Raw genomic sequence first — 27,881 nt, 5'->3', positions numbered from 1 at the left:
AAAAAATGTTAAACGATTTATCATTTTCCTTCCACTTCACAATTATGTACCACTTTGTGTTGGTCTATCACATAAAATCCCAATAAAATACATTAACATGAAAAAATGTGGAAAATATAAAAAGGGGTATGAATATTTTTTTGAGGCACTATAATTTAAACCAACTATGTAATGCAAGGGTTCATTCACATGTACAGAAGAGACTGCTGCCTCTATGAAAAGTTCTCAGAGGTTTACATTTTTATAATAGGAATAAAATGACTGTGTAAAAATTAAAAGTAAAATAAATAAAAAATCTTTTTTTTTTAAAGCGTCCTGTCCTGCCGAGTGTGTGCACAGAAGTGAACGCATACGTAAGTAACGCCGGCATATATAAAACGGTGTTCAAACCACACATATGAGGTATCGCCGCGATTGTTAGAGCGAGAGCAATAACTTTAGCAAAAGACCTCCTCTGTAACTCAAAACTGGTAACCTGTAGACATTTTTAAACATTGCCTATGGAGCTTTTAAGGGTCAAAGTTTGTCGCCATTCCACGAGCGGGCCCATTTTTGAAGCATGGCATGTTGGGTATCAATTTACTCGGTGTAACATTATTTTTCACCATCTAAAAAATTTTTTCGGCTAACTTTACTGTTGTCTTATTTTTTAATTAAAAAAAAGGGTATTTTCCCCCCAAAAAATTGCGCTTTTAAGACAGCTGCACAAATACGGTGTGACAAAGTTTTTTATATATATATATATATATATATATATATATATATATATATATATATATATATATATATATATATATATATAATGTTTGGAGGTGCTAAGTGATTTTCTAGCAAAAAAAAATTGTTTTAACTTGTAAACAACAAGTTTGAAAAATAGGCCTGGTCCTTAAGTACCTCCATTTCATAGTACAGGAGATCCCCTAGTTATGAACATCTTACTTACAAACGACTCCTACTTACAGAGGGAGACAACAGGAAGTGAGAGAAAATCGACCCCCTAGAAAGGGAAATTCACTCCTGTTATGCCGCGTACACACGGTCAGCAATTTCGGTCAGCAAAAGACAGATGACAGCTTTTCGTCGGAAAATGTGACCGCGTGTATGCTCCATCGGAATTTTGCTGGCTGAATTTCCGCCAGTAAAAGATTGATGCCGCGTACACATGATCGGAATGTTGGTTGGAAAAAGCTGCGATGGTTTTCCCGATGGAATTCCAATGAGATTTCGCTCAAGCTGTACACACGGTCACACCAAATTCCGATCGCTAAGAACGCGGAGACGTACAACAGGACTAGAAAAAGGAAGTTCAATACCCAGTAGCCAATAGCTTCCGTCTTGTAGTTGTATCTGAGCATGCGTGAGTTTTTGTGCGCTTGAATTGCATACACATGTTTTGGAATTTCCGAAAAATTGAGAACATGCTATCAATCCTTTGCTGGTGGAAATTCGGCCAGCAAAATTCCGATGGAGCATACACACGGTCGCATTTTCAGACGAAAAACTCTCATCTGTCTTTTGCTGGCCGAAAGTCCTACCGTGTGTACGAGGCACTGGAGCATGTTCTCAGTTTTTCCAGCGGAAAAAGTTTTGATCGCGTGTACGCAATTTCTACGTTGCAAAAACTCACGCATGCTCAGATTCAACTAGCTATTGAACTTCCTTTTTCTAGTCCTGTCGTATGTGTTGTACGTTACCGCGTTCTTGACGGTCGAATTTGGTGTCACCAAGTGTATGCAAGACAGCTTGAGCGAAACCCCGTCAGGAAAACCATCAGAGCTTTTTCCGACCAAAATTCCGATCGTGTGTACGTATGAGAGTTATCATGGGAAAAAGGTGCCTCCATTGAAGGTTTATCGCCAATCTTTGTTTCCATAACAACCCCAAATTTTCGAAATCCAATTATCATAGGGACAGAAAGTCAGGTGAAATCTTCTGAACGGGGGCAACAGACAGCAAAACAAATGTTACAGGGGTGTTAACCCTTCCCTATGCTATTTAAAAAAACATAAAAAGCCTTGCATTTTGTGAAAAAGAATGGAAGCGTTGAATCACTGTACAGCAGGGGTAGGCAACCTTGACACTCCAGCTGTACTTGAAACTACAAATCCCATCACCCCCTTTCTGTTTGGAGAACAGAGTCTTGCAACGCCTCTTGGGACTTGTAGTTCCACAACCGCTGGAGTGCCGAGGTTGCCTACCCCTGCTGTACAGTATGAGCAGTAGAACAGCTGAGCCTGAAGATCAAAGCCACCAATGGTATGCACATTTTTAGCAAACCTCTGCAAGTAGTATACCAAGAATTAGAGGTAACTAAGCTGGACCCAGCACACGGCAAAAATATATTTTTTTTCTAGCGTTCCACTCCCATTGAATTGTTGCTTCGGGTTCCATGTGTAGCACTGACCCCCGAAGCAGCGGCTGGTTTTCTTGGGCTTGCCGTTTACCTTCTCCACCTCGTAGCTCATGGTTCTTGTCTAGGGGTTTCCCAGGTTGATGGCCCAATAACTGCAGAGACCGACACTTGAATTCCTTTAGGAATTTTTATTTGCATAAAACGTTGAACAGAAACTCAGTCTCTCAGTTGGGAATAGAGGGTACGAGTAGGAAAGCTCAGGCACTTTTGGAAACTGCTGACACTTAAAGAGGAAGTAAACCCTGATGAGTTTACTTCCTCTTTCATTCCCTGTAAAGGCAAAGCATAATGGACTACTATGCATCGCATCGCACAGTAGTCCATTATGTGTCACTTACCTGACACAGGAGCCAGCGATGTCACCCCTGTCCCCTGTAGTCCGGAGCCTCCATCTTCTCGGTGGGGTCTCTCTGCTCGGCCGCAATGACGTCACTCCCGCCTATGCGCACGGGAGCCGACACGCGCGGCATCTTCGTCGTTGACGATGCCACGCTCAGTGCGCCTGCACGCCGCTGTCTACGGTCTTTCGGCAAATATCTCCTAAACCGTGTAGGTTTAGAAGATATTTCTTGGGCCTACAGGTAAGCCTTAATCTAGGCTTACCTGTAGGTCAAAGTGTGTTGTAAGGGGTTTACAACCACTTTAATAAATGTCTCTCTAGGTAATCCAGGGAATAGCCACTCGCAACTGGATACTTCAACTGTTGGATAAATCCTGGTTTATGGATCTAGCAGCCAACAAGTGGTTTTAGCTTAGCAAAGTCTCTGCCACAGACTTGGTTGTAAAACTTTAGATGAACACTGAAAGTCTCTCACAGGAACTTAGTTGTAACCGAAAGGTGAAATTAGGAACTTTCTTAAGGTATCAGTATCTTGCAGCCGGTCCGGCGATACCGTAAGAAATCCAGATTCAATTACTGTCCTTACAGCTCAGCTTCCAGGCTCTTACCGAGCAGCCAGCCTCGTGCGTGGCCCTCTTCTGAAGAGTCCTCCCCTGGTTGCATGTAGAGTTGCTGGGCCTCTCCAAACCCGAGACGGCACCGGACCACTTTAGAATCCTCCTTCCAGTTACTGCGCCTCGGGCTAGCCAGTCCCGAGATTCGGAAATGGATGGATCCGCACCCCAGGCCATGAGAGCCGCTGGAGGCTAGTCAGGAGGACCAGGACCATGGAGTCAGAACATACTTCTGGACCGGAACTCAGAACCACGTGACTTCAGCACCTTAAGTACCCTCTCCCGGAATACACAGTGAGAAAACGCACCCACTGATTGGCTCCCAGAGAGAGATTGGTGCCCAATGCGTCCAACCAGACTGCGTTCCAATGCCTGCCAAAGGTGATACCTACACCTATGACCAGGCAGAACATATTACAGTCCAGCTAAACTGATGCCAAAACCACAATTTTAGAGAAATTAACCCCAAGACCCAACTACAGTCTTAGGAAAAACTAAATTTACAAACATAGCGCATACTCTTCAGGAGTACCGGCGCTACACATGAATTTAGAATGGCAGCCAACGTACAATTACAGCAGCTGGTAACGCACCCCCGTGCTCTGTGTTACAAGAACAGTGCAGGTATATATTTGTTGTGGTGCATTTGAGGCCCATTTATGTGCAGTGCACGTTAAGGCATGAAATGCTGCATGACAATGTGAAAATGCAGTAATGCACCGCTTTGCTAAAGTGTGAAGGGGCCCCAAGCCTTACCCTTCGGGGAGTGTTGTCATCTTTAAAGCATCAGGCACTCCAACCTGCTCTTCTTCACTGACAGGTTTCGCCTCATATTGACTTTATGGTTACACTCCAGTAGGAAGTGAAATGCGTCAGTTTGGAAGAGTAGGTTGGAGCATCTCCGACCTTGTCTGACTAAAGTTTTGCCAAGAAGGTGAGCGGTGTGTTTCATTATTGAATTTCCACTCGTGAAGCCCAAAGTTGGATCAGCACCTACAACTGGAGTGTGGGGCGGGGGTGGCAGAGCCATCCGAGATCGGTATTGGTCATCTTGTAAGTGTAAAAAAACTGAACACATTTGGCTTACCCGCTCATAAAATCTCCAAAAATATAAAGACCGTTTAAATTTGGATATTCACAGCCTCTGTACACATATCCCCCGGTGACCGACTTCCCCAACTTGTGGGGGTAGGCGAAAATCGGAAGAACATCATCTGTAGAAAAGAAGAAAGATGACTTATTTAACGAAGGGAGAACTTTTTTGAAATGACAAACAAACATACATTAATATATATATATATATTATATATATGTATGTATGTATGTATATGTATACACACACACACACACACATTATTTACATATATATATCATTTTTTTTTTCCAGAGTTGTGCTTTAAAGTCTATCTAAAACTACATGCAGACATGCAACCACCCTGTCCTGTCCACAGGGTGGCAATGTTGCTGCACAATTTCATTGCAGAATGAATAATTCTGAACAATGTTGTCATCCTTTAGTGGAAAAATAATGAATTTACTGACAGGATCAACAGGTATAAATGGAAGGACAGAGAAAAACAAAAACCCCCGGTGTTACTAGCAGTGCCGGGACAAGATTATCCAGTGCCCAGGGCAACGATTCCAAATAGCACCCCTCCCCCCCTTTTCATTATTAGTACAAGCTTAGGAGGAGAGAGAGCACAGCTCACACCTCTCCCGTCTCTCTCCTCCCTTCCTAGCTGCTTGCAGCACTGGGCTGACAGAAGTATTGATCTGTGGTCACTACTCCTGTGAGCCTTATAGCAGAAAGAACTTTCTGCGCCCAGGGCAGCCATCCCTTCTGCCCCACCCATTATCCAGACCCTGGTTACATGGCAAATACGTTGATTTATGTCGGTCCATTTAACAGTTATAGCAGGCGCGCGTGTCATCGTCTGAGTCAATGCACGTGGCCGGCAGCCACAATGCCTGACGACCACCTGCGGGCACTCCACAGAGAGCCAGAACAAGGATCTGTCAATGTAAAACAGATCCCTGTTCTGACAGGGGAGTACAGAGTGATCGTCTGTTCCTACTGGTCAGGAACACCTTTCTCTCTGTACTCCCAGTCAGTCCCCCCCCCCCCCCCCCACAGTAAGAAACATCTTGCTAGGAAACAATTAACCCCTTGATCGCCCCCTTGTGTTAACCCCTTCCCTGCCAGTGTCATTTAGACAGTAATCAGTGGTTATTTTTAGCTCTGTGTCAAAAGTGTCCGGTCTGTCCGCCACAGTCCCGCTAAAAATTGCTGATCACTACCATTACTAGTAAAGAAAAGCTTTTGCGCTAACCAATTAATAAACGCTTATTGCGATTTTTAATTTTTTTTATATAAAAATATGTAGAAAAATACAAATTGGCCTAAACTGATGAAGACATTTTTATTTATTTATTTTTAAATTTGGCATATTTATTATAGCAAAAAGTAAAAAAAAAAAAAAATATATATATATATATATAATATTATATATATTGTAAGGGATCTTCCCGGGGTAGGGTGTGTTTGGACACAGTTCACAGCAGACTTGGAATTTATAAAGCAGATCTTGGCGTTTATTCGTGGTACAAACAGTCCAGCAAACAAAATATACAGCAACACCGTGCTTTCTGAGTACAACAAAAATAAAAGTCCTAGCCCGGCTGGGCGCTTACTAACAGGTTCTGCTCACCTATCTGACACTTCCAAACACAGCGTCTTTCACCTGGATATCGCAGGGTGAGTTTTAGCTCCAGCAGTGGCTGTGCTTGCAGCTTCCTTCAACACACAGATTGTTCATTCCCTGGCTCAGAGCAATCACCTGCAGACTCTGCAGAGCCTTTAGCTTCCCAGGCTAATTAGGATCAAAGCTCACCTGATCCCAAACCCAGAACTGGATCGGGGGATGTGGAATGACAGGTCCCTCTACCAAACCTACCTGCCATTCCATATAAACCCAGGCCCGGCAAAATTAAATAACAACTCAGCAGCATATCGCTGCTGAGAAACTGATCCATCCTGGATTTACCATCTCACATTGTGTAGCAACCTAGGTGAGATGTACACCCCCTCGATCACTTCTCCAGTGACATGTCTACATATCCCCCCCCTCTTTTTCAGACCGGAGGGCTGAGCCTTTTGTCCCCACAGACAACTTACCCTTGACAATGCGTCAGCATTTGCCTGTAATTTCCCTGGCCTGTGTTCCACAGTGAAATTAAAGTTTTGTAGGGAGAGAAACCATCTAGTCACTCTTGCATTTCTCTCCTTGTTTAACTTCATCCATGTTAGGGGGGCATGGTCTGTCACCAACTTGAATTTCCTGCCTAGCAAGTAATACTTTAACGATTCTAGGGCCCACTTTACTGCCAAACACTCTCGCTCCACAATGGCATAATTTTTCTCGGCCGGGGTTAGCTTTCTACTCAAGTACGTCACCGGATGCTCCTCACCATTCACTACTTGTGAGAGTACTGCACCTAAGCCTGTGCTAGAGGCATCTGTCTGGACCAGAAATTCTCGTTTGAAATCGGGGGTAACTAACACAGGTGGTTGGCACAAGGCAGACTTAAGGCTTTGGAAAGCCTTCTCGGCCTCTGGGGTCCACGTGACCATTGCTGTCTTTCCGCCCTTTGTCAAGTCAGTTAGCGGAGCAGCAACTGAGGCAAAGTTCGGCACAAATCTACGGTAATAACCCGTAATACCCAGGAAAGCTCTAACCTGTTTTTTTGTCAGGGGTCTAGGCCAACTCTGTATTGCCTCAATTTTATTTAGCTGTGGCCTAACCAATCCTCTTCCAACAATGTAGCCTAGATATTTGGCCTCTTCTAGGGCTAGAGCACACTTCTCGGCATTTATGGTCAACCCTGCATCACTTATGGTATCCAACACGGCCTGTACCTTACAGAGGTGACTTTCCCAATCAGGGCTAAAAATGACCACATCATCGAGGTAGGCGGCTGAGTAATCCCGATGTGGTCGCAGAATCAAGTCCATCAACCTCTGGAAAGTTGCAGGCGCTCCATGTAACCCGAATGGCATCACTACATACTGGAATAGCCCATCAGGGGTGGAGAATGCAGTTTTCTTTTTAGCCTCGTCAGAAAGTGGGATCTGCCAATAGCCCTTTGTGAGATCGAGGGTGGTTATGTACCTGGCGTTACCTAACTTCTCAATCAACTCATCTACCCTGGGCATAGGATAAGCATCGAACTTGGAGATCTCATTCAACTTTCTGAAATCGTTACAGAACCTCCAAGTTCCATTGGGCTTTGGGATTAGCACAATTGGGCTGGACCATTCACTCTGTGACACCTCAATTACCCCCAGATCAAGCATACGTTTTACCTCGTCAGATACGGCTTTCCTACGTGCCTCCGGTATCCTATAGGGCTTTAGGTTTACTCTGCTTCTAGGTTCAGTTTCAATGTGATGATGGATGAGGTGGGTACGCCCTGGGAGGTCAGAGAACTTGTTTTTGTTTTTCTGTAAAAATTCCTGAGCCTCCTGTTTCTGTGACACTGATAGAGTATCACCTACCTTGACTGGAGGGATTGGTGGTGACAAATTATTAACAGTATTTGTCGCCACCAAGGATTCCCTGTCTTTCCAGGGCTTGATCAAGTTTATGTGATAAACTTGGAAAGGCTTCCTTCTACCTGGTTGGTGCACCTTGTAGTTCACCTCACTGACCTTTTCAACAATTTCATAGGGACCTTGCCACTTCGCCAAGAATTTACTCTCAACAGTGGGGACTAGTATAAGGACCCTATCGCCTGGGTTGAATGTCCTGATTCTTGCGGACCGGTTGTAAATTCTACTTTGGGCCTCTTGAGCCCTCTGGAGGTGTTCCCTTACCAGGGGCATTACAGTGGCTATACGGTCCTGCATTTGTGCTACATGCTCAATAACACTCTTGTATGGGGTGGACTCATTCTCCCATGTCTCTTTTGCAATGTCTAGTAGACCCCTAGGGTGATGACCATAGACCAACTCGAATGGTGAGAACCCTGTGGACGCTTGGGGCACTTCCCTAATAGCAAACATGAGGTAGGGTAATAAATGATCCCAGTCACGACCATCTTTTGCCACCACTTTCTTCAACATATGTTTCAAAGTTTTATTAAATCTCTCCACCAATCCGTCCGTCTGGGGGTGGTACACAGAGGTACGGATGTGTGAGATTTTAAATAGTTTACATAATTCCTTCATTACTTTCGACATAAATGGCGTACCTTGGTCAGTTAGGATTTCTTTGGGGATCCCGTCCTAGAGAACATATAAAACAACTCACGTGCAATTGTTTTAGATGCGGTGTTTCTCAAGGGTACAGCCTCAGGATAGCGGGTCGCATAATCCAGGACTACCAAAATATACTGGTGTCCTCTAGCTGACTTTACAATGGGACCCACTAAATCCATGGCAATACGCTCAAAAGGCACCTCTATAATAGGGAGCGAAACCAACGGACTGCGAAAATGTGACACTGGGGCACTAACCTGACATGTGGGGCACGACTCGCAGTACTTTTTAATGTCATCATATATGGCCGGCCAAAAAAACCTCTGGAGAACCCTCTCTCGCGTTTTGTCAGTCCCCAAGTGTCCCCCAAGAACATGGTTATGTGCCATGTCAAGCACCTGACGCCGGTACGGCTTAGGTACCAGAAGCTGTTCCACAATCTCATCCTTAACCTTATTGACTCTATAGAAAAGATCATTAGTCACCGAAAAATGTGGAAATCTTTTTTCAGCATCTGGTTCCTGAGGTACCCCGTTCATAACAGCAACCTGCTCTCTTGCATTTTTGAGAGTGGGGTCCTGTAATTGTGCAGTCCCAAAATTATCGCTAGACACCTCTAAGTCTAGTACATTTTGCTCAGTGGGAGGAGCCTCCTCCTCCCCAGCCAGGACCTGCAAAGGAAAACAATCATTTTCATCCTGCACACTTTTATCATTCACAGTGGACAAGGCAACCACCTTAGAGGTATCCTCACTCCTTTTGGGGATTTTTCTTTTTTCCCAGAGAGCCCAGAATAAAGGAAAATCGCGCCCCAATATTACATTATGCATGAGGTTTTTAACCACACCCACTTCATATTGTACTGTGCCTTGTTCAGTCCCGACTTTAGCCAGCACTATAGGGTACACTTTTGTATCACCATGTATACACACAACACTCATATGCTTTTTAGACTCTAAGTCCCCAGTCACCAGGCTAGCATGCACCAAGGTTACAAGGCTTCCTGAGTCCATTAATGCTTTAACAGGAAAGTCATTGATTGTAATATCGCAGATTTGCGGTTCAGTCTCTAGTCCAGGAACTGCAGCACAAGATGGTTCCGCAAATAGCGACTGACGCCGGCTAGCGTCACATTCCATGGGTTCAGAGGTAAGAGGGCAATGGGCCGACACGTGTCCCGCCTCATGGCATCTCCAACACTGGATAGGGCCTGGTCTCTTTGGCAAGGAGTCCTTTTCAGAGCCCCTTAGCCACCCGGGACCATCACCAGTCTTTTGTCCCTGGGACACCATTTGAGCCCTTTTCCCTCTATCAGCACCCCTCCACACTCCCCCAATAGATGGAAGTCTCTTACCAGCTGACGGTACAGATCTGGCGCTCCGGGGAGGTGAAGATGCTGCAGGAACATCACGGAGGTAGTCCTCAGTCGCCTGGAACCTCTCCACAAGGTTGACAAGTTCGTTTGTGTTCTTAGGATCACCTTGTCCCACCCAGCGTTGCAAGTCAGTAGGAAGCGCTCGGAGGTAGCGATCCATCACGACCTTCTCTAGGATTTGTGCAGGAGTAGAAGTGTCTGGCTCCAACCACTTTCTTGCCAAATGGATTAGGTCATACATCTGGGACCTCGCTGATTTGTCCAGACTGTAGCTCCAGTTGCGTACCCTCCGGGCACGGACTGCAGTAGTAACTCCTAGTCGGGTAAGTATCTCCTCTTTTAGCCGAGTATAGTCCTTAACCTCTTGCTCACTGAGGTCATAGTAGGCCTTTTGGGGTTCACCTGTTAAATAGGGCGCAATTACCTCTGCCCACTCAGCGGCTGGTAACTTCTCTCGCTCAGCCACGCGCTCAAATACTGTTAGAAAGGCTTCAACATCGTCCTCAGCAGTCATCTTTTGCAGCGCTTTCTGCACAGTCCTTCTCCCAGAAAAAATCTCTGGAGCGGCTCCCGTCACCACAGGCGCCTCTCGATTTGCTATCAGGTGCTCAATAAGTTGTTGTTGTGCAGCCATGGACTGTTCATGTCGTCTATTGGCCTCTATCTGAGCCTGCTGTTGTGCAGCCATCATCTGCTGTTGTTCAGCCATGGACTGTTCATGTCGTTGCTGTTGTTGCAAACTCACTTGCATAAACTGCTTCAGCATCTCCTCCATGTTGCTGGACTGTTTTTGGAGTGTAGTTGCAGCTTTCACCCAGGACATCAGCAGCTGTAGCCAAGTCTGTCCACACCGTTGCCCCTAGCAACCGCGTTGCCCGCTACCTCCACCAATTGTAAGGGATCTTCCCGGGGTAGGGTGTGTTTGGACACAGTTCACAGCAGACTTGGAATTTATAAAGCAGATCTTGGCGTTTATTCGTGGTACAAACAGTCCAGCAAACAAAATATACAGCAACACCGTGCTTTCTGAGTACAACAAAAATAAAAGTCCTAGCCCGGCTGGGCGCTTACTAACAGGTTCTGCTCACCTATCTGACACTTCCAAACACAGCGTCTTTCACCTGGATATCGCAGGGTGAGTTTTAGCTCCAGCAGTGGCTGTGCTTGCAGCTTCCTTCAACACACAGATTGTTCATTCCCTGGCTCAGAGCAATCACCTGCAGACTCTGCAGAGCCTTTAGCTTCCCAGGCTAATTAGGATCAAAGCTCACCTGATCCCAAACCCAGAACTGGATCGGGGGATGTGGAATGACAGGTCCCTCTACCAAACCTACCTGCCATTCCATATAAACCCAGGCCCGGCAAAATTAAATAACAACTCAGCAGCATATCGCTGCTGAGAAACTGATCCATCCTGGATTTACCATCTCACATTGTGTAGCAACCTAGGTGAGATGTACACCCCCTCGATCACTTCTCCAGTGACATGTCTACAATATATATATATATATATATATATATATATATATATATATATATATATATAAATAAAATTAATTTTTTTTTTTTCTCAAAACTATCGTTTTTTTTTTGTTTATAGCGCAAAAAATAAAAACCGCAGAGGTGACCAAAAGAAAGCTCTATTTGTGGGAAAAAAGGGACATCAATTTTGTTTGGGTACAGCATCGCATGACTACGCAATTGTCAGTTAAAGCGACGCAGTGCCATATCGCATACAATGACCTGGTTATTAAAGTGGTTGTAAACCCTCCCCCACAACTTTGTCCCGTGTAAATCAGCATAAAAAACCCTAATGAACACTGCTTGTAGATATCTCCTTACTTGCTTAGTATTGTTGTAATCCTTGTTGTTCTGTAGAATGAAGTCACTGAGCATGCCCAGATCTCCCCCGATTTAAAGCACACTCTCTATGTCTTATCTATCTGTTATCAGAACTTCCTATGACACAACACTGATCTCTGCTAATCACTCAGAGCTTCCTCCTACACACCATGTGACCTCCCATACAGTCTAAACTTGGCCATTACTGCAGTCTTATCAGCTGAAGCTGATAAGTCTGACAAAGGGAAACATTAGACATCAGCACAAGCAAATACTATAAAAAAAAAAAAACAAGTCAGCTATGAACAGGGAAGCAGGGTTGCCATAGAAACGCTGGATTGAGAAGGAGGCTTGGTTAACAGTACAGGAAGTGCTCAATATAAGGGCGGAAATACACTCCACTGTGGACTCAGAAAACAATACTTAAGATGGCGCTGCCTAACCCCTGGAAACAAGTTTTTTAATGTTTCTTTAAACAGCAAGTAATATGCAATTTGGGCTGGATTACAGTGGCTATAGTCTGATAATTACTTATTATAAATGGACTAAATGAAAAGAAGCATCAGAGTGGGAGAGTTTACTTCCTCTTTAAGGCTGGTTACACACCTATGGCAGTTTTAGTGCTTTTTGCATTTTTCAGATTTGCACAACAGTCTATTTAACATGGTTTCCTATGGGGCACGTTCTGTAGTGCAAATCTGCAAAATGCAAAAAGTACAAAAAATGCCATAGGTGTGAATCAGGCCTAAGGGGGTAAATCCTCCTGGGCCTGAAGTAGTTAATTGAGACAAGCACACCCTATAGACTAATATGCTTGGTTCATATTTCATGTCCGAGGTTTACAACCATTTTAATTGTTGAACTGGCAGTATCGCTAAATAAATAAATGATAAAGGCGTCATGTCATTACCTAGTGATGAATTAGTACAAAGCTTTTTATCATAGCAGCTGAATCCTTCCCTGGCCCTCCAGCCATAATTTCTTCCTTTCTCCACAATGTCGACTTCTTCAAATTTATTCTGCCCCACGTCTCCACAGAAGAGGCGCCCTTTCCCCTCCTTTGTCTGGTGGTCTCCCCGGTCAAAAGAGCAGCGCCACATGTTCCTCACCCCATAAGCGTAGACTTCAGGTCTGGCCGACGGATCATTGACAAATGGGTTGTCGGGTGGGATGCGGTAAAGGGGGCCGTGGTTGTTGTGATTGACGTCGATGCGCAGGACTTTGCCCAACAACGCGGACCTGAAAATGGTGACAAATGTAAAAAAAAAAAAAAAAAAAAAAAAAAGGACAAGTAAACCTAATGAGCAAAATCTCATTTAATATGGTAATTTAATTTGAAAAGACGTTTTTGTTTCTGCACTACACCAGTCAACTTAACTTTCCTACCACCTCATTGGGGGCTTTAAGACCCCTTTCACACTGGAGGCATTTTGCAGGCCTTATAGCGTTAGAAAATAGCGCCTGCAAACCGCCCTAAAACAGCACCTCCATTCACTCCCAGTGGGAACGCCCACTGGAGCGGTGCCGCTGGCAGGGCGTCAGAAAATGAATTTTTCTTTCCAATTTTTCATTTCTTTTTATTATCAAATAGCACTTTTTTTTTCCTGGTAGTAAGGTGCTCTTCAGCTACACCCCAACCCCCCCCCCCCCCCCCCCCACATGTGCGCCACTCTCCGCTACTATTACAAGGGATGTTTACATATTTGTAATAGGAATAAAAGTGACCCAATTTTTTTTTTTTTTTTTTTAAAACAGTTTTAAAATAAATAAAAAAAAAAATAAGAAAAAAAAATAAAGCGCCACATCCTGACGAGCTCACGCGCATCAGCGAGCGCGTACGTGAGTAGCGCCTGCATATGAAAACGGTGTTCAGACCACACATGTGAGGCATTGCCATGATTGTTAGAGCGAGAGCAATAATTCTAGCCCTAGATCTCCACCATAAAAACGTAAAAGATGCAACCTGTAGAATTTTTTAAACGTCGCCTATGGAGATTTTTAAGGGTAAAAATGTTGACACCATTCCATGAGTGGGGGCAATTTTGAAGCGTGACATGTTAGTTATCAATTTACTTGGCGTAACATTATCTTTCACAATATAAAAAAAAAAAAAAAAATAGGCTAACTTTACTGTTGTCTTATTTTTTAATTCAAATAGTGAATTTTTTCCCAAAAAAGTGCGCTTGTAAGAGCGATGCACAAATACGGTGTGACAGAAAGTATTGCAATGACCGCCATTTTATTCTCTAAGGTGTTAGAAAAAAAAATGTATAATGTTGGGGGTTCTAAGCAATTTTCTAGCAAAAAAAAACAAAAAAAAACTTGTTTTTAACGTGTAAACACCAGGTCTGAAAAACAGGCTCGGTCCTTTTCCAGAGGAAGTAAACCCTCTGGAAAAAAAATCAAAAAATAAACACCCTGCAAGACAAAGGCATAATGAGCTAGTATGCATAGCATACGGTACGGTATGTAAAGCGCCGTGTACATATAATGTAATGGTGCTTTATAAATACCTGTAATAAATAAGTCAATATTTAATACTGACGTGTCAGGTTTGCTACATTGATTGACAAGCTCTGCACTCAAATCATCCTCCTCTAGCACACCCTAATATCAAAAATATGTTCAGCAGTCCAAAGCAAAAAGGCGTTGGAATATCTTCAAAACAGAGCAAGAATTCTGAATTAATAACCCCTCCAGGATAAATAGCTGAGATATAATAAATATACAAAGTACAAGTTTCCTTAGGGCATCAGTGAACGTTCTTACTTGTTCTGTGCATTCCCGAACTTCCCAAACGGATCTCCAGCCATCCCTCCGTCCCCAATAAATATGTAGAGATAGCCATCATCTCCGAATAACAGCTCTCCGCCATTGTGATTGGACGCTGGCTCTTCCACCTCCAGGATTATCCTAAAATAATATACATTATATACTGTACAGTACAATGTATAAAACATATACGGCTGGAACCAATAATAAAACGTAGAGCTAAAAATGTTTGAGTCAATAAAAAAAAAGATGTAAACTCAATCAATCAAATCTCATATAAACTGTTGAAGTAAAAGTCAAATTTAACTTGGATGAAACTGCACCTTTCATCAAAAAAAAATAAAAAAAAATAATCCCTGGTGGTCCTACATTAAGGTCCTTCCTGTTATGGGGTGACAACACTCTGTACCTGTCTCCAAACTGTGCTCCTGTGTTGTCACACAGGCCTCCAATGGAGGGCCCAAGCATCTATTTCTAACACACTTTACATAGGCATGGTCCTCTGTTGTCACCATCAGCCAAACCCAATCTGGAGCCATTGCGGGAGCGTATGAAGAATTGTTTTATTTCTTTTTAATCTCACCTAGCACCTTGGTAGTAGTAAGGCACAAGCTGGGGTCAAAGTGAATTTTTTTATTTTATTTTTATTTCTTTCTTTCCGTTTATTTACAGCTAGCAGATTTTAATCTGGGGTGAAAGGAATTTTTCTTGCCAATTTTTCATTTCTTTTTACTTTCAAATAGCACTTTTTTTCTGGTAGTAAGGTGCATGCTGGGGTAAAACTGAATTATTTATTAATTTTTTTCTTAACATTTTTTATTTCTTTATAATTTCAGCTATAACATTTTTTTTATTCTGGTGTTACACAAAAAGACTTCTAATAAAAAAAAAAAAAAAGAAATCTATTATATCTTCTTAATCAAAAATAAATGTTTGATAAATAAAATGGCTGTTCCACTTTCCCTCTCATTGTGCTAAAGTGCATGCTGAGGTGAAAGGGGATATTTTTTTCCATTTTTTCTTTATTTTTACTTTCATCTGGCACTTTTTAATAGGATGGTAAGGAGCATGAAGGGGTGTAAAAGGGCATTATTTTTTTCTTTGAATTATTATTTTTTTTTTTTTACTTTTAGCTAGCACTTTTAAATCTGGTGGTAAGCCACACATGGCTGAAAATGGGAAATATATATATATTTTTTTCAATTTCTCATTTCTTTTTAATTTCAGCCAGCACCTTTTAATATGGTAGTAAGGTGCAAGCTGGGGTGAAAGGGGGATTATTTATTCTCTCTTTGAATTTTTTTTTTTTGTTTTGTTTTTACAGCTAGTGCATTTTAATCTGGTGGTATGGCGCACACTGGGGTGAAAGGAATTTTTCATTTCTTTTTACTTTCAAATAGCACTTTTTTTCTGGTGATATATATTTTAGTAATATAGTAATATTTTTTTCATTTTTTATTTATATTTTTGATTCCTTTTTACATGCAGCTGGCACCTTTTAATAGGATGGTAAGGTGCAGGCAGGAGTGAAACGGCATTCATTTTTTTTACTTTCAGCTAGCACCTTTCAATCTGGTGGTAAGCCACACATGGGCAAAAATGGGAATTATTTTTTTTTTTTTTTTCAATTTCTCATTTCTTTTTAATTTCAGCTAGCACATTTTAAGCTGGTGGTAAGGCGCACACTGAAAGGAATTTTTCTAATTGCTCATTTCTTTTTACTTTCAAATAGCACTTTTTTTTCTGGTAGTAAGGTCCATGCTGGGGTAAATAATATTTTTTTTTCTTAACATTTTTTAATTCTTTATAATTTCAGCTATACCATTTTTATTTTATTCTAGTCTATTTTATGTAATATACAGTGCCTTGCGAAAGTATTCGGCCCCCTTGAACTTTTCAAACTTTTGCCACATTTCAGGCTTCAAACATAAAGATATAAAATTTTAATTTTTTGTGAAGAATCACCAACAAGTGGGACACAATTGTAAAGTGGAACGAAATCTATTGGATATTTGAAACTTTTTTAGCAAATAAAAAACTGAAAAGTGGTGCGTGCAAAATTATTTGGCCCCTTTACTTACAGTGCAGCAAACTCACTCCAGAAGTTCAGCGAGGATCTCTGAATGATCCAATGTTGTCCTAAATGACTGATGGTGATAAATAGAATCCACCTGTGTGTAATCAAGTCTCTGTATAAATGCACCTGCTCTGTGATAGTCTCAGGGTTCTGTTGAAAGCGCAGAGAGCATCATGAAGACCAAGGAACACACCAGGCAGGTCTGTATTACTGTTGTGGAGAAGTTTAAAGCCGGATTTGGATACAAAAAGATTTCCCAAGCTTTAAACGTCCCAAGGAGCACTGTGCAAGCGATCATTTTGAAATGGAAGGAGTATCAGACCACTGCAAATCTACCAAGACCTGGCCGTCCCTCTAAACTTTCAGCTCAGACAAGGAGAAGACTGATCAGAGATGCAGCCAAGAGGCCCATGATCACTCTGGATGAACTGCAGAGAACTACAGCTGAGGTGGGAGAGTCTGTCCATAGGACAACAATCAGTCGTACACTGCACATATCTGGCCTTTATGGAAGAGTGGCAAGAAGAAAGCCATTTCTCAAAGATATCCCTAAAAAGTCTTGTCTAAAGTTTGCCACAAGCCACCTGGGAGACACACCAAACATGTGGAAGAAGGTGCTCTGGTCAGATGAAACCAAAATCCAACTTTTTGCCCACAATGCAAAACGATATGTTTGGCGTAAAAGCAACACAGCTCATCACCCTCAACACACCATCCCCACTGTCAAACATGGTGGTGGCAGCATCATGGTTTGGGCCTGCTTTTCTTCAGCAGGGACAGGGAAGATGGTTAAAATTGAGGGGAAGATGGATGCAGCCAAATACAGGACCATTCTGGATGAAAACCTGTTGGAGTCTGCAAAAGACCTGAAACTGGGACGGAGATTTATCTTCCAACAAGACAATGATCCCAAACATACAGCAAAATCTACAAAGGAATGGTCCACAAATAAACGTATCCAGGTATTAGAATGGCCAAGTCAAAGTCCAGACCTGAATCCAATCGAGAATCTGTGGAAAGAGCTGAAAACTGCTGTTCACAAATGCTCTCCATCCAACCTCACTGAGCTCGAGCTGTTTTGCAAGGAAGAATGGGCAAGAATTTCAGTCTCTCGATGTGCAAAACTGATAGAGACATACCCCAAGCGACTTGCAGCTGTAATCGCAGCAAAAGGTGGCTCTACAAAGTATTAACGCAAGGGGGCCGAATCATTTTGCACGCCCTACTTTTCATTTTTTTATTAGTTAAAAAAGTTTCAAAAATCCAATAGATTTCGTTCCACTTCACAATTGTGTCCCACTTGTTGGTGATTCTTCACAAAAAAAAAAAAAAAATTTTTATATCTTTATGTTTGAAGCCTGAAATGTGGCAAAAGGTTGAAAAGTTCAAGGGGGCCGAATACTTTCGCAAGGCACATTCCAGCTATAACATTTTTTTTATTCTGGTGTTACACAAAAAGACTTCTAAAAAAAAAAAAAAAAAAGAAATCTACTATATCTGCTTATTCAAAACTAAATGTTTGATAAATAAAATGGCTGTTCCACTTTCACTCTCATGGTGCTAAAGTGCATGCTGATGTGAAAGGGAATATTGTTTTTCATTTTTTCTTCATATTTTTGATTTCTTTTTACATGCAACTGCCATTTTTTAAACATGCATGGGTGAAAGGGCATTATTTTATTTTTTTTTACTTATTTTTTTTTTTTTTTTTTTTACTTTCAGCTAGCACTTTTTAATCCGGTGGTAAGCCACACACGGTGAAAAGGGGAAATATTTTTTTTTTCCAACTTCTCATTTCTTTTTAATTTCAGCTAGCACCTTTTAATATGATAGTAAGGTGCAAGCTGGGGTGAAAGGGTATTATTTATTTTTTCTTTGAATTTCTTTATATCTGGTTATTTTTTATTTATTTTTTACAGCTAGCACTTTTTAATCTGGTGCCCATTTTGATGGCTTATATGCAAGTACTTGGGCATACAATGGTTAAAGGGGGTCCAAGTCCTGCCCTGGGGGACATGAATCAATAAAAAAAAAAAAAAAACCCACACAGGTGAAAAGGGGATTTTTTTTTTTTTTTTGGTCAGTTTCTCTTTTTTTTTTTTACTTTCAGCTAGCACTTAATCTGGTCGTAGGGGGCTGCCTAATAAGAGGTCCGCTTCAAGCTACGCATCCAGATTTTTTTTTTTCCTGCCAGTCTCTTCCAAAAACCTTCCTCCTAATTTGGCAGCAAAGTCCATGTTTTTGTTCCAGAGCGGAGGTTACAGACAGGTGGCGTTCTGCCCAGAGCACCAACGCTCGTTAATAATTTAAAGAGCCGCCGGGCAGCCACGTGTAAAACATGTGGAAAATTACCTTTCGGAACTGTGGTCGATCACGTTCATGTCATGGGAGGAAATTCTGAATTCACTGATTCGTATGATTTCATCAAAGCCAACCTCTACCGAGTAGTAAACATAGACTTTTCCACTGTGCTTGAAGTTTGGATGGAACGCGATTCCTAGAAACCCTCGCTCGTCGCCTTCCCAGGGAGAGGTGAGGACCGATTTGGAGATGTTTAGAAACGGAGTTTCCAGCCTGGAACGGTCGGGGAGATAGGTCCACACCAGGCCCACCTGTTCTGCCACGAAGAAGCGGTGCGTGCCGTCGTTGGCGTGCACCATGGCCACCGGGTTTTGGAGGCCGTTGGCCACTTCTTCTAGGCACAGCTGCAGGCAGCCCTCAGAGTCGGCCGTCACCAAACCCAAATCTTTGGTCAGTTTCGTGTTCACCAGCAAACGGGGGAAGCAGTAGTCAACGTCGTCCAGGGACAAGTGACGGCAGAACTTCGCCATGTTCCCTTCCAAGGACAGCAGCTCTTTGTCGGGTGTCATGTATCTGAAGAGGGACCGGCACTTCTTCCAGACGTCAGCGCAATAGTCTTCGCAAAGCCCCGCGATGGTCCGTACAGGGGTGCTGGAATCTTCGGCATCGTACAAATGGGCTGCGTAGGGAGAACACTCCTGAGGAGTCAGAGAATAAAAACACAATTATAAAAAGACAATGCTTGATATTAACCACCTGACCTCCAGAAGGTAAACCCTTCATGACCAGGGCATTTTTTTTTTTGCTATTCGGCACTGTGCAACTTTTAGGCTGGGTTTATACTGCTGCGATGCGGGAACGCTGCGAATCCGCTGCGGGTTTCTGTATCGCATGCCTCCCGGTGGGAGTTCACATTCCCCTATGCGAACTGCTGGGAGTGTCAGTGAAAAGTTAATGACACCTCCAAATCAGTTCGCATATCGCAGTGCGATCTGCAAACCCGGACAGGAATCGGATCGCATAGTGTGAACATCCATGCGATCCGATTCTGCTGCGGACCAGAAAAAGGGTCCTGTGCGAGTTTGGGCCGGATGCGATGCGAATTCAGCCATACTATCTGTATGGCTGAAATCGCATCGCACAGAGATCGCATGTGATTTGCAGTGCGGTGCGGTGCGAATCACATCCCATCTCGTACACCGCAGCAGTGTGAACCCAGCCTTAGGCCTCATGCACACTGGACGTTTTTTTGAGCTGTTTTTGGCTGTAGACTTTTTTTCTTTTTCTACAGTCATTAACCACTTCCCACCTGGCCACTGCATACGTATGGCCGGGTGGGCGCTCTCTTCTGAGTCGATGTTCAGGAACGTTCCTCAGAAGGAGCGGGATCGCATGTTCCCACGAAGCAGCAGATCGGCAGGAGGGCTCTGTGATTGGCCCTCCTGATCACATGACGGCCGTGTCCAATCACAGGCGTCATGTGAGGTAAACAAACAGCTGGTTGCTAGGCAAGCGGCTCTCCTCTCCTCACACGGAAGTTGTCGGTGAGGAGAGGAGAGCGGATCTCTGCAGCCAGCTGGTGATCGGTGAGTATGAGCTGTTTTTTTTACAGCTTTTTACTCACTGATCACCAACCTAGTGGCACCACACAACGTAAACACACATGTCCCCAAAACACAGGTCCCCACATAGTAATGATCTCCAAAAATACATGTCCCCCACATATATAACAGTAAAATCACATGCCCCAATGATCATTTGCGTACATATGTCCGTAATCACCTGCGCTCATCCGTACATGATCATTTGTGTACATATGTCCGTGATCACCTGCGCACATCCGTACATGATCATTTGCGTACATATGTCCATGATCACCTGCGCTCATCCGTACATGATCATTTGCGTACATATGTCCGTGATCACACAAACCAAAATTATTATACACTTAACAGGATTTTTTTTACCAAAAACACGTAGCAGAATACATTTTGGCTTAAATTGGTGACAAATTTTGATTTTATTGGGTTTCTTTTAAAATAGAATAATTCATTTTTTTACATATTTTCTCTTATATCGCAAAAAAAAAAAAAGTCGTGAATAAATACCACCAAAAAAAAAAAAAAAGCTCTATTTGTGCGAACAAAATGATAAAAATGTCATTTGGGTACAGCATTGCACGACCGCGCAAATTCTTATTGAAAGTGCGAGAGCGCTGAAAGCTGAAAATTGGTCTGGGACGGAAGGGGGCGAAAGTGCCCGGTATTGAGGTGTCCATGCACACATAGGCTGTTATCAGCAGTTTTGGGCAGTGGCGTTTTTGTGCTTTCACACTGGAGCGCTGCGCTGGCAGGGCATCACAAAAAGTCCTGCAAGCAGCTTCTGTGCAGCGCTCCTAAAGCGCCCCTGCCCACTGAAATCAATGGGCAGCACCGCTGAACCGCAGCAGCGGCGTCTTGCGGGCAGTTTTAACCCTTTTTCGGCCGCTAATGGGGATTAAAACCACCCTGCTAGTGGCTGAATAGCGCAGTTAAAATGTCAGTAAAGCACCGCTAAAGATAGCAGCGCTATACCTCCGATGCCAGGGCACTTTCATTGTCAAAGGGTTCTTATTGAACGTCTCTAAATATTTCATTGCCACTGCCTGCCCATCAGTTGCACCTATCATTGCCATAAGTGCCACCTATCAGTGCCCATCAGTGCCATCATATCAGTGCCAGTCATCAGTGCCATCTATCAGTGATGCAAATCAGTGCCCATCAGTCAGTGCCACCTATTATTGCTGCAAATTGGTGCCCATCCGTCAGTGCCCCATACCAGTGCCCATCAGTGCTACTATCACTACTTTTTCAGCCGCTAATGGGGATTAAAACCACCCTGCTAGTGGCTGAATAGCGCAGTTAAAATGTCAGTAAAGCACCGCTAAAGATAGCAGCGCTATACCTCCGATGCCAGGGCACTTTCATTGTCAAAGGGTTCTTATTGAACGTCTCTAAATATTTCATTGCCACTGCCTGCCCATCAGTTGCACCTATCATTGTCATAAGTGCCACCTATCAGTGCCCATCAGTCAGTGCCAGCCATCAGTGCCAGTCATCAGTGCCATCTATCAGTGATGCAAATCAGTGCCCATCAGTCAGTGCCACCTATTATTGCTGCAAATTGGTGCCCATCAGTCAGCGCCCCATACCAGTGCCCATCAGTGCTACTATCACATGACATTAAAAAAAGATATTGGTAATTGGTATAGGCGAGTACTGCGAAAAAAAAAAAAGTATTAAAAAAAAGTGGTAATCGGTGCAACCCTAATAGATAGCACCAGGGGGAGGAGAGGGAGAGGAAACTAGGGGTGTAGAGCTGCTATTTGAGCAGAAAACGCTTGTAAAACGCTCGAGTCCGGCATTTTGATTGAAGTCTATGGGGCCAGAAACTCTTTGAGCTTCAGGCGTTTTGCTTCAGGTGATGGAATTCCTAGATGTGAACAGAGGCCATTGAAATGAATTGGATTTGGCTTGTTGAGAGTTTTCGAGCTGCAAGCTTCAAGCAGAAAATCGCTTTAACCACTTCAGCCTCGGACCAATAAATACCTTAAGGACCAGAGGTCTTTTTGCAATTTCGCACTGCGCTGCTTTAACTGGTAATTGCGCGGTCATGCAATATTGCACCCAAACGAAATTTGCGTCCTTTTCTTCCCACAAATAGAGCTTTCTTTTGATGGTATTTGATTGCCTCTGCGATTTTTTTTTTTTGCAATATAAATGGAAAAAGAGCGAAAATTTTGAAAAAAAAAGATATTTTCTTCTTTTTGTTATAAGAAAAATCGAATAAACTAAATTTTAGTCATACATTGAGGGCAAAATTTATTCAGCCACATGTCTTTAGTAAAAAAAATGTCAATAAGCGAATATTTTTTGGTTTGCGCAAAAGTTATAGCGTCTACAAACTAGAGTACATTTTCTGGAATTTACACAGCTTTTAATTTATGACTGCCGATCTCATTTCTTGAGGTGCTAAAATGGCAGGGCAGTACAAATCCCCTCCAAATGACCCCATTTTGGAAAGTAGACACCCCAAGGAAATTGCTGATGGGTATGTTGAGCCCATTGAATATTTATTTTTTTTGTCCTAAGGGATTGAATAATGACAAAAAAAAAAAATTTTTTTTACAAAAAGTTGTCACTAAATGATATATTGCTCACACATGCCATGGTTATATGTGGAATTGCACCCCAAAATACATTCTGCTGCTTCTCCCGAGTACGGGGATACCACATGTGTGGGACTTTTTGGGAGTCTAGTCGCGCACGGCACCCCGAAAACCAATCACCACCTTCAGGATTTCTAAGGGTGCAAATTTTTGATTTAACTCCTCACTACCTATCACAGTTTCGAAGGCCATAAAATGCCAAAATAGCACAAAACCCCCCCAAATGACCCCATTTTGGAAAGTAGACACCCCAAGCTATTTACTGAGAGGCATGTTGAGTCCATGGAATATTTTATATTTTGCCAAAAGTTGCGGGAATATTACAAACTTTTTTTTTTTGCACAAAGTTGTCACTAAATGATATATTGCTCACACATGCTATGGGCAGAAGTCAAATTACACCCCAAAATAAATTCTGCTGCTTCTCCCGAGTACGGGGATACCACATGTGGGGGACTTTTTGGGAGCCTAGCCACGTACGGGACCCCGAAAACCAAGCACTGCCTTCCGGATTTGAATATAAAATGCTATAAAAAACAAACTAACCAGAGTCATCCGTAACACTTATACGGTGATCAGTGGTGAAAGGGTTAACTAGGGGCAATCAGGGGGTTCAAATTTTTATTAGGTAGTATATGGGGGTCCCTGGCGCTATATAAAAACCTGACGGGGAACCTAAATAACTAACTGGCTAACCAGCGTCACCAGTGACACTTATACTGTGATCGCTGGTGAAAGGGGGTGAAAGGGTTAACTAGCGGAAATCAGGGGGTTAAAACCATTATTGGGTAGTATATCGGGGTACCTAGCGCTATAAAAACCTGGCGGTGAACCTAAAAAAATAACTAGCTACCTAGCGACTGTAGCGACACTAATGCAGCGATCAGAAAAACGATCGCTTAGTGACACTGGCAAAAGGGGGTGAAAGGGTTAACTAGCGGCAATCAGGGGGTTAAAAACATTATTGGGTAGTATATCGGGGTACCTAGCGCTATAAAAACCTGGCGGTGAACCTAAAAAAATAACTAGCTACCTAGCGACTGTAGCGACACTAATGCAGCGATCAGAAAAACGATCGCTTAGTGACACTGGCAAAAGGGGGTGAAAGGGTTAACTAGCGGCAATCAGGGGGTTAAAAACATTATTGGGTAGTATATCGGGGTACCTAGCGATATAAAAACCTGGCGGTGAACCTAAAAAAATAACTAGCTACCTAGCGACACTAGCGACACATGCAGCGATCAGAAAAATGATCGCTTAGTGACACTGGCAAAAGGGGGTGAAAGGGTTAACTCTAGGGGCAATCAGGGGGTTAAATCTTTATTGGGGGGTGATAGGGGGCTACCCTGGACCTAACACTAACTGTCCTGACAGTTTTTACTGTCACAACTGACACTGAATGCATTGATCAGTAAAGAAATGATCAATGCAATCAGTGACACTGTGACTGGGGGGGGAGGGGGGGCGGGGGGGGGATCGGGGGGCGATCGGGGGGGGGGATCGGGGGGGGTTTGTGTGCCTGTGTGTACCTACATGTCAGTGTAGTGTTGGTGCACACTTACTTTTACTGTTCTCCTCGTAGTCCGGTCAAAAAGACCGCCCCGAGGAGAATGACATCACTTCCTCCTTCCTGTGTAAACAATACACAGGGGAGGAAGCTTCTCATTGGCCAGGAGCGATCCAGAGGGGGTGGCCGAAAACCAACGGCCATCCCCTCATCACGGAGCGCTCCTGGACCGAATCGGACCGCCGTAACCAGCGGGAGGGGGTCCGATCGGACCCCCCACCCGCTGGAAGGCAATCACGTAGATGTACGTGATTATGCCTGCCTGTGCCATTGTGCTGACGTACAATGGCAATACGGCGGTCCTGAAGTGGTTAAAGTGGTTGTAAACCCTTACAAACCACTTTGACCTACAGGTAAGCCGTGATTAAGGCTTACCTGTAGGTCCCAGAAATATCTCCTAAACCTATATACGGTTTAGGAGAGATATTTACAAAAAGACAGGCACCGCTGTTTACAGCGCATGTGCCGTAGACAGTGGCACGCAGACGCACTGAGCACGCCGCAGATCACGGCGATATGCCGCTCGTGTCGGCTCCCGTGCAAATGCGCGGGAGTGACGTCATCGCGGCTCCGGTGAATCAGAGAGCCAGAGCAGAGAGACCCGGAAGTCACTCCGGGATACATGGCAGCGGTGAAGATAAAGGAGGAGGACCGCTTTGGGGGCTTCGTTCTCAGGTAAGTTATTCATAATGAGCTAGTATGCATAGCATACTAGCTCATTATGCCTTTGCCTTGCAGGTTGCATTTAAAAAAAAAAAATAGCCTTTACTTCCTCTTTAAAGAGGAAGTAAACCCATCAGGGTTTACTTCCTCTTTTTTTCCCTGCAAAGGTAAAGCATAATGGACTACTATGCATCGCATAGTAGCTCATTATGTGTCACTTACCTGACACAGGAGCCAGCGAAGTCGCCGCTGTCCCCTGTAGTCCGCCGCATCCATGTTGCTGGTGGCGTCTCGCAGCTCCGACGAATCACAGCGGCGCAGCCGCGATGACGTCACTCCCGCGCATGCGCACGGGAGTCGCGTCTCGCAGCTCCGCCGCTGCCATATGGCGAAGCCGCGATGACGTCACTCCCGCGCATGCGCACGGGAGTCGACAAATTAGGCAAATCCATTCTTGGATTTGCGCAATTTAGTGCGCCTGCGCGCCGCTGTCTACGGCGCATGCGCCGTAGACAGCGGTGCCCATTTTCGGGCAAATATCTCCTAAATCATATAGGTTTAGGAGATATTGCTTGGACCTACAGGTAAGCCTTAATCTAGGCTTACCTATAGGTCCAAGTTGTTTGGAAGGGTTTACTTCCTCTTTAAGGGTTGTATGCAGGTAAGCAAGAGAAGAATGATGGGGGGACACTTCTGGGAGGGTCAGAGAAAGCAATCGGGTGGCTCTACAGCTGCCTGATCAGTTTAACCAGAAAGCAATTGGCTTGTGAAAGGTACGCACACTCCTGGATGCAGCATTATCACTAAAAGTAAAAGAAAAACTTAAATGTTGGGTTGTCCCCAGAAAAGAAATATAGGGGAATCCTCCAATGGGGACACTAACTCTGGTGACAATGAGGGATTCCCTTACTTTGCAGGGATTTCCTCTCACTTCCTGTTTTAGCTATGGGACAGGAAGTGATGGGAAATCTCCCCTATAGGACACAGACTGTTATAAATCTCCTTCACTGTATCTAAAAAGTTTGCCTTTAGTTATACTTTAAAGCAGTTGTAAAGACAAAATTATTGTTTTTTTATTAACATATTAAACATGTCATAGTTACCTGCTATTGCACAGAGAAGCCCCCTTCATCCTCTTCTGGGGTCCTATGCAGGCGCTATCTTTCTCTTTTGTGTGTGCCCCCACAGCAAGCCACTTGCTATTGGGGTAGAGGTGTGGGCATGCTCCTGAGCCGGACTGTGTGTGTCCATAGACACACACAGCCCAGCTGAGCCCTGATCCCTCCTCACAGGATTTGACTGACTGCAGCCAATGGCTCCCTCTGCCTCAGCAAAGCCTGTGAGAGCGGGGAGAGAGGAGAGACCAGATTCAGCTGGGCACAAGGCTGGATCAATGCGGGACTCAGGTAACTGTTGGGGGGGGGGGGGGGGGGTTGCGTAGCAAGTGCCAAAATATTTTCTATTTTTTTTTTTTGCAGCCTAGAGCTCCATCTAATGGTGGAGTAAAAAACTGCATACAACCAGTATCCAATATTTCATAACTAGCTGACTAAAGAAATAGACATTCTTTAATATTATATATTTTTTTTCCATATACTCCCAGTCCAACTGGGAGGGGGATTCCACTGTGCCAGGTGAGAGAGGGCACAAGCAACTGTGAGGACAGAGGGGAGGGCCCACTAGCAGAGTCTTCATGAGGTATAGGAAGCTATTGGGTTATTCCAAATCTGGGAAATCTATTTAGGGTGGAGACGTCCTTTCATGAACATTACACATAGCGTGCTGTAGGAAGCATAGCAGCCAATCAGATCTCAGGCGTTTAGTATTATACAGTCATAACTGGGAGAAATCTTCCGATTGGTCGCCATAGGTCACTACTGTTGGGGCCCATTTAAAGGCCACTGTCAGTTTTTTTTTTAATAGGAAAGGTGACAGTGACTATTTAAAGCCAAACTCTGGGCAGATACTATAAAAACACCAGTGAGTACAGTCTGGGCTCAAAATTTCAAGTCCTGAGCTACTAGCCAGGCCTTAAAGGTTACTCGTCACCAGTTGGCCCACCCAACCCCTAAACAGGCCCCCATAAGTTATCTCATGAAATGACACTTAAATGTTTTATGCAGAATTAAGTTACAGAAATAAATATTAACTTTATCAGTGTCCATCAGTGCAGCCTCACCTGTGCCCAACAATGCAGCCTCACCTGTGCCCAACAGTGCAGCCTCACCTGTGCCCAACAGTGCAGCCTCACCTGTGCCCAACAGTGCAGCCTCACCTGTGCCCAACAATGCTGCTTCACCTGTGCCCAACAATGCTAATTCACCTGTGCCCACCAATGCAGCCTACCTGTGCCCAACAATGCAGCCTACCTGTGCCCAACAATGCAGCCTCACCTGTGCCCATCAATGCAGCCTCACCTGTGCCCATCAATGCAGCCTCACCTGTGCCCATCA

At 43.8% G+C, this 27,881-nt stretch overlaps 1 protein-coding gene across 1 annotated transcript in view; it reads right to left on the bottom strand.

Annotated features, from left to right (window-relative positions):
• Nucleotides 1-19,712, bottom strand: part of HHIPL1 (HHIP like 1) — a 56,917-nt gene extending 37,205 nt beyond the window's left edge. Inside the window, exons 1-4 of the mRNA XM_077467610.1 lie at nt 19,043-19,712; nt 14,611-14,754; nt 12,752-13,080; nt 4,455-4,581 (exon numbers count right to left, since the gene is read on the bottom strand). Coding sequence (XP_077323736.1) covers nt 4,455-4,581; nt 12,752-13,080; nt 14,611-14,754; nt 19,043-19,560 — 1,118 coding nt within the window. The 5' untranslated portion in view covers nt 19,561-19,712. The remainder of the gene's footprint in view (nt 1-4,454; nt 4,582-12,751; nt 13,081-14,610; nt 14,755-19,042) is intronic.
• Between the last annotated feature and the right edge of the window lie 8,169 nt (nt 19,713-27,881).

The sequence above is a fragment of the Lithobates pipiens genome, unplaced genomic scaffold, assembly GCF_037356315.1.
Source record: "Lithobates pipiens isolate NorthernLeopardFrog02 unplaced genomic scaffold, aLitPip1_a1.2 Scaffold_57, whole genome shotgun sequence".
Classification (NCBI taxonomy): domain Eukaryota; kingdom Metazoa; phylum Chordata; class Amphibia; order Anura; family Ranidae; genus Lithobates; species Lithobates pipiens.
Note: the sequence above shows the minus strand (reverse complement) of the source record. Positions and strands in the feature narration are given on the sequence as shown.